Consider the following 7,684-nt stretch of genomic DNA (forward strand, 5'->3'; position numbering starts at 1 on the left):
CCATGTGCTTTGCCACTGCCTTGCCCAACAAGTTACTAGCATACTGTCCATACTTCACTGCTCTCTTTGTCCAGTTTCGATGCGACTCTAAACCGGGAGAATCTCTGCCGCCATGTAAGCCACTCCGCTGGCTGCGAGAAATCGAACAGCTCGGGAGGTCCAAACTTTGCCATTTTTCTCTTAATGTCGGCGTGAAGTCCTTAATTCTGACACCATGTCATGTTATCGGGTAAGACACGGCTCATTGTCTTTATTCAAGAGCGTTTTTATTATTTTACTGCAACACAGAGTAGCATAAGCCATCCGTTGGACTCCATCAATAATAGTCATACAGTGCCGTCTAGTGGTTAGCATACCCAAACTACGGTAACTTAACATGGACAAAAGACAATCTCACAACAGACTTACATTATATCACATTTACTGTAGGCTATATTGTGGAACTTTCCCTCAGAAAATTATATTAAACTGGCATTGAAAGATCTAAGTATATCTTCTCCGTTGACATCCACTAAACTGGCCTCTTGTTGCCAGTACTGCAGTCTGGCTCTGCTAGAAACGTCCTGGCAGATTTGCTGAAGCAGGTAGAAGCTAAACACTGGAACACCTGATCTAGTAGGAAATTAGTTTTGATCATTCTTTCCCTAAAATAGCCATCTCTGACTCTGGTTTTATTTTGTGCGTTGAGTTTGAGGTGATGAATGTTGGATGTACAGTCAGTGGTTATGATGTTTGGATGTACAGGTCTGGAATGAACATTACATCACACAACAGCAGCAGCAGGTTGCGGGATAGTCCTCAGCGTTCACTTTCAACTCATTTCCATACACATAGTAAACATAGGGCTTCTCTTTCCAAGTGTAGTTCACCTTTGTTATGGTAATGAGCTCGATTGTCTGCCTCTGGAACAAGGAAATATTGAATTACAGAACCAGATTCAGGTTTCATCAGTATTGTGGAATCATGTTGACATGCACATCAGTTTACATGACTGAATTTTTATTCAAATCTAAATATTATAGTGCAAGTAAACATGACCAAGTCTACTGTCATAGACAGACTGATAATTACATGGCAAAACTTTAGCATTATTATTATTATTGAATATGGAAAATTTCTAAATTATAGGTTAAAATTGTGAATAAAACACATCAGGTACCTGCTGTAATATGTGGGAGTTCTTGGTATATTTCACCCGATGGTCTCTTATTAAACGCTCAGACGCTTGTGCAACAGAAACATCAGGGAAACCCAGCACTGGATAGACCTACAGTAAACATTCAATCACGTTTTTATCATCTTTGGCCTCTTTATTATTCTTTCTTTTATCTTTAATTGTCTGCACATCTGTTCCTACCATAATCTGGGCGTCTCTGAAGAGCTCCTTCCCTGAAACCTTCACCAGCTTTTCCAGTCTCAGACCGCTCGAATCTTGCACTACGTATTCATCCTTCTCAGTGCTCCTGAAATTATCCAAAAAGTAGCTTTCAGAATGAGACAGTTCACTTTGACAGAGTGCATAGGGTTAGTATTATCAGTGAATATGTGACCATTTGACTTTGAGACTGACGAAGACGAGTAGCTTTCCCTTTCCATCACAGGTGTTACACTTCTTCAAGCCGCAGCCGTTACATGATCTACATCTGGAAGTTGCCAGACAAACACTCAGATAAAAGTAGTAAAATTAGTAAAACATGTTCAGGACATAAAGGGCTCTATGGCAGCTTGAATCAAATATGATGAGAGTAAAAGACTGGTTGGTTGGTGCAAAATAATACACAAACACCTTTTTTCTATTTTTTCTAACAGCAGCCATTCTGAGATGTGAACAAATGTCTCAGTTCTTTTGATTCTTATGAATTGGTCAAAAAGACCAAATTAAGGAAAAGGCTGAAGAGTGGAAAAAGTAAGTCCTATTTAAATTTCATAAAAAATAAATAAAAAAAAAAGACCAATGGATGTGTTCCTTTCTCAAAAGCTAGAATAGTACAAACAGTTACTACAGAATGGCAGACTTACATTTCATGTCCACTACAGTTACAATTATAGCAGGCCGTGTTATCAGGACATCGACCAGAACCGTAACACTGGGAGCACACTTTCTGCATAAAGACACAAATAAAAGTGTCTCTAGATTTACGTCCCATTATATGACCTCCTATAATAGCCATGTATACCAAAAACAACTGAGTGAATAATAAAAAGCCTGGTAAAACTGGCCTGGTGTTTGCCAGTCAATCGTCACTTACTCTTCCAGTTCCAAAGCAAGAAGAACAGGGTTTCACTCCCAATCCACCGCATGGTTCACATTTCTAGGGTACAACAAAAAAACTATTGTTTACTTTCCAGTATCTGGACTATGTAAATTAGATCTTAATGTTCCCCTATTATGCTTTTTCGGATATTACCTTTCATGTAATGTGTAATTTAGCTTTTTGTAAAAGGTCTGCAAAGTTTCAAAGGTCATGATAAATTAAGTTATTGTCTCTCAAACGAAAGAACCGATTCTGAACTGACTGAAACGAGTCGTCAGTAATTCCAGTATTAGCTCGAACCTATGTAGGTTTGTAACTAATTTGCATAATGCCAGTGTATGGTCTTCATTGGCTGTTGGAGAACAACGTCTACTTTGATCCACAAACACTAGTTGTCGCTGAGACTGGAAGAGTTTGGTTCATGATGTCGACATGTCGAGAAGGCACAGTCCTTGATCGAGACCGAATCCTTGATCGAACCATTTCAGACAAGAAAGGAGGTGACGTTGCAAAGTATATTATGCAAAAATGAAAGTGTGTTTTTGACCTTGAATGCATTTAAACCTATTGTAGGAGACCTCCAAAACAAAATGAGGAACCCTTAAGCATAATAGGGGCACTTTAAAATGTAGTGCTAACAAAGCTCCATAGATTGTGGTGTTTCATACAAAAATGTTCTGATAGTTGCTGCACATTCTGTTGTTTGAACCCTTCTTGTGGATCTTGAGTGATCAAACCTTGACTGAGGAAGTGTAGGGCACTCTAATGGTGTCCTTGTGCTTAGTAAAGTAGGACGGAGGTTGAGCTGCAATCTCCCACAGTCCAGGAGCAAGCTGAATCCCAGCATCGACACGCTGCCCTGCAAAAGAGTTTAGGCAATGATTTAGCCAGGGAACAAGGTTTAGATTTAATTTTCTAAAATTTTAACTGCACAAAACCTGTTGCTATAGTGTTTTTAGCTCATTACTAGGGTGTTATGGGTGGTTGCTTACTGGCCCAAGTCAAAAATGTCCATTCCCGAGTCTTTATAGTCTCCTTGGAAATTGGTGCAAAACGTCTGTAATAAAAACGACTGACAGACGAAACGCATCAAACGCTGTCTTGCCTGGTGTTTGGGAATGCAATCGAGGAACGCGTTCATAGGTTAACATATTGTGCTAAATGATAGTGAATAACACTGATGTAGAAGCACTTAATCCTGGTTGTAAGCCTAGATGTGACATAAACGGTAAACTTGTCCAAATCTGATTGGTTGATTGGAATGTTGTTCCAGGATTAACAAAGATGTTGATCCAGGAAAGTTGCACTCAGTGAACGTTCTGGAAGGTAATCATCCCAAATCATTTTGATGACAGACTTTGTTTCAGGCATTTCAGAATGATCAAACCAACATTTGAGATGCTGTGCGATGAGATTGGTCTGCTGGCTAGTCCAGTGATCCAATCACATCCTCTGTTGAGGCAGTCACATGAGTTTTGTTGTGCATCAATGGGTTTATTCAGTAAATCTGGTTTCATCTCAGTTTATGAGCGTCTCCTCATGTAAGGTTTTTTGCACATTTTTAGAATTTATGCACATCTTGGCGTTACCATCCAACATTTTTTTTATGTGATAACCCAAATTTCGCATTAAAATACGATGATGGAAACATAGCTTATGATATTCTTTCCCTATTTAGTCCCTCCCATGTAAATCCAAGGAATTTTTCCATTTTCTAATAGCACAGATCTACTCAATAAGCTGCACAGTTTGAGATATCATTCATATCTGTTTATCACAAAAGATATATAGAGGTCTGTTTAAATCTCTAATTCCAAGTATTAGCAATAGTGATGGTGATGCTTGCACCACTAATGATAGACTCGATTAACTTTTGGTACCTCTGTAAGGCTCCTGACACAATTCAGTAGATCTGGCCTCTGTGAACGTCTCCAAACGATACTGAGAACAGAAGCAGGACAAAAAGACAGACCTCAGATTGATATTGCTAAACACATTCGGCTCTATAAAGCCAAAACAAGACTCATGCATGTCTACTAATACACAGAATGATGGTTATCACTATGCTCAAAATGGAAATGATTCACGTCTCACCCTGTAAGTGGCAAAGGACTCCATGTTGGTTATAACTCCATCTCTGACGGGGCCAGAACTATAGCAGCACTTGCTGGAGACGTAATCTTCAAAAGCTTCCCATGCTCTTCCCTCTGAGATGGAAGGAATGTTGTCGCTAACAAGAAAATATTAATATACATGAATGTTGAATTACGTGCAACAGGAGTCAGTTTGAGAAATTAAGACATCTGAAACAGAGATAACTCTGGTTATGAGTAGTCTCTTTGCATGGAGTATAGCTTGCTTTTTAATCTATAAAAAGTACTTTAAAGGGACAATAAGTAGCTTTTTAGGTATTTTATTATCTCAAATCAATATTTTTATTCATAAATATGCCCTCAATGGTGTACAAATACCTATGCCAATGATCAGACTAATCCTCGTAAACGAAGAATTTATTATCTTTATGGGACGGGTAGGTCCACGGAGGCTTCCATGTAGTTCCGCCATCTTGAAAAACTTTAATAGCAGAGAGGGACAAAAAGGGACAGCGTCACGTGACTGAAGCCAGCAGTAGCGGAGGAGCAAAGCAGTGAGAGGCGCTTGTCACTGCCGCGGCAAGTTTAAAAGGATGCACTGCACGGTTATTTATACACCGCTCATTCATACGAGTCACAGAATAAGGAGTCCTCGTCATCGAAAAAGTCCAAAATAGACCGTAAAAGGAAACGTGACCGGAGATTACAAAAACAAGGGTTAATGTCGGGATAGCTAATGCAGGAGAAAGCTTTCAAAACAAGAGATGCTAAAGTTGCCTGCCTTTTTCTCGACAGGTAAGTCAATGTTACGGTCTTAATTACAAGCTTATTTTTCATTGCTTGGTTGTGAACTTTATTATATAGATAGTAGAACATTTATAGTTATATCTATTTATCTATTCATAGTAAGTTAAACAGGCTCTTTGATGAATAGCAGCTATTGAGTAAAGTAACGTTAGAGAAGGCACGGATGATGATGATATCTAACAGTGCACGTACTTCAAAAATATAACGAATAAAGGCGGCATTACTACTAACTACCATAGTTAATGTTTTTCACAGTCAGTAATTTATACTGTAACATTCTTTTTTTCGTTGATTCAAGTTTCAGTTTGTTTTAAATAACAAACCTGTTCACCCGAAGAAAAACTCGAAGTGCTATTATAAGACATCCTGTCATAGCTTTTTGGTACATAACGTCTACCGTAGATGCAACGCGCATTTGAAAAAGTGAGGCGCTGGAGAGCATTATTCGTTTGAATGCAAAATACAGTTTCACCACTAGATGGGAGAAATTCCTACTTAGTGTCCCTTTAACTCATATTCAGCAATATTATCAATTTACTGCACTGGCACTTTCAGTTTTTTTTTTTTTTTTTGATTTGATTTATTTGACCATTTTGTTTAAAATACAATACATCTTTGCATCATACATTAAAAGAAACAAAACAAAGTCAGGATAACACAATAAAGCCCTGGGGCTTATTTCCATGAGAAGAAGATGAGAACCACATTTTAGCTGAATTCATGACACTATTGTTGTCTGTAGCTACTTATAGCTGAAATAAACTTCCTTTATAACTGATGAATTTTGCAACATTAGGGCTGGTTTACACAGAATAATTTATTGATGTAAAAAAAAAGCGGGTAAGTGGAAGGAAAAAAGAGAAAGGTTTAGAGACACATTGAACTACTTTTAACTTGAGCGCACCTTTTTTAGAAAACCACATCATGCACTAGACGCGAGCGCAATGGTTGCATTATGGTCCCTGTGCGGTTACATGAAAAAAACAACGGAAAAGTAGCGCAGTGTAATGTAAAAACCTAAAACACATTCTGTGTGAACAGCCCCAATGTTATTTTTCTGTTTATTAATGTGAAGCTGCATTGAAAGCAATATATTTATCACTTAATCTATACAGAGATAAAACGTACTGCCATTCTGGATGGCTGGAGGCTTCAGGCACAGGCATCGGCACAGAGGGCATTGGAGGAGGAAGATACGCACCTGTTACAAGAGGAACACATCAGTGACGTTCATAAGAGACCAGTGGTTATAACTTTAGCAACACATTCAACGTCCAAATTCTGTTACTTTATGCAGGAATCTAAAAGCTATACAATTGCAACCATGAAAGTCAGCACATCATCCGCTTTTCTTTCATTTCCGATTGTTTCACCCATAAAAGTATGAATAGATGAAAAACAAAGTTTTCATCTAATTGGATCCATAGCTACTGATACAATGCATATTTTTTCCTAATAATTTATCATTTATTAAAATAGCATATAGGCCTACTCTACCTTTCAAACATTCTGGTCATTAAGATTTAAAAATAAATAAAAATAATACATTTATTCAGCAAAAATGTATGAAATGGATCAAGAGTGATAGTCAAGAGTTTTACATTGTTACAAAAGATTTCAATCTCAAATAAATGCTGTTCTTCTGTTCACCAAAGAATATGATAACAAAAATATGAAGCGGCATAACTGTTTTTAACATTGATAATAATAAAAAATGTTTCTTGATCAGCAAATCAGCATATTAGAATTATTTCTGAAGGATCATGTGACATCACAGGAATAAATTACATCTGACAATATATTCAAATAGGAAACATTGTAATAATATTTCACAATTTTTTATTAAATAAATGCAGCATTGATGAGCAGAAAAGACTCATTTCAAAAACATACATTTTATCAAGCCCCAATTTCTGAATGTTATGCCACTTTTATGTCCTATATCTGAAAAAAACAAGTTATATTATAGGAGCCCTATTAATTATTGCAATAATAATGATATATGATATAATAATGACCTACAAATGTAATAATATGTAGTAAAAAATTAAAGCAATTAATTTTGTTTTGTGCTTTTTACCGTCTCCGCCGCCCGAAGTTCCTTCATATCCCGGGACGCTGTCAGACATGCTTGTTCCAACTAAATTACAACATATTAAGGCAACTTGCTTAACATCATGAATTACATATTGCATCTTAATTTCAGCTAATCAATAGCAAATATTGGCCAAGTTTAATTTTAATGACTTGAAAGTTCCCTCATTAAATTCGATCTGCAACAGCTGAAAACAAGCACATTCAGAATTTTGCATATGCTAAATATAATTATTTATATAGCAATTCATTAACACATTATACATTACATATTATAATTTATTAATATATTATAAGCCAAATTTGCTTTTTTTCAAAACATAGAAATAATCAAAGACTTGCCTTTTTACTTGTCAGAGCTGCTGCACAAATCAGAGTAGAGGGATAAAGATTATATAGCTTTACAGAAGCACATAATATGTTACGATTGGAGGA

At 36.8% G+C, this 7,684-nt stretch overlaps 1 protein-coding gene across 1 annotated transcript; it reads right to left on the reverse strand.

Moving 5' to 3' along the window:
- Positions 1-696: 696 nt before the first annotated feature.
- On the reverse strand, positions 697-7,335 carry LOC311279061 (protein SSUH2 homolog). The gene is made up of 10 exons (XM_084390291.1): positions 7,236-7,335; positions 6,284-6,356; positions 4,350-4,485; positions 4,136-4,196; positions 2,993-3,114; positions 2,020-2,102; positions 1,551-1,643; positions 1,358-1,463; positions 1,160-1,267; positions 697-902 (listed from the first exon to the last, which is right to left on the reverse strand). The coding sequence occupies exons 1-10, from the start codon at positions 7,282-7,284 to the stop codon at positions 759-761; spliced, it is 975 nt and encodes a 324-aa protein (XP_084246417.1). The 5' UTR covers positions 7,285-7,335; the 3' UTR covers positions 697-758.
- Positions 7,336-7,684: the final 349 nt, after the last annotated feature.

Source organism: Rutilus rutilus, assembly GCF_951802725.1.
Source record: "Rutilus rutilus genome assembly, chromosome: 19".
NCBI classification, from domain to species: Eukaryota; Metazoa; Chordata; class Actinopteri; order Cypriniformes; family Leuciscidae; genus Rutilus; species Rutilus rutilus.

Bases quoted from the DNA above. Each gene is read 5' to 3' on its own strand.
- LOC311279061 (XM_084390291.1), bottom strand. From the start codon at position 7,284: ATGTCTGACAGCGTCCCGGGATATGAAGGAACTTCGGGCGGCGGAGAC. The intron at 6,357-7,235 runs GTAAAAAGCACA...CTCTTGTAACAG, and splicing joins AACTTCGGGCGGCGGAGACG to GTGCGTATCTTCCTCCTCCA. The intron at 3,115-4,135 runs GTACCAAAAGTT...ACTCTTTTGCAG, and splicing joins GTGTCAGGAGCCTTACAGAG to GGCAGCGTGTCGATGCTGGG.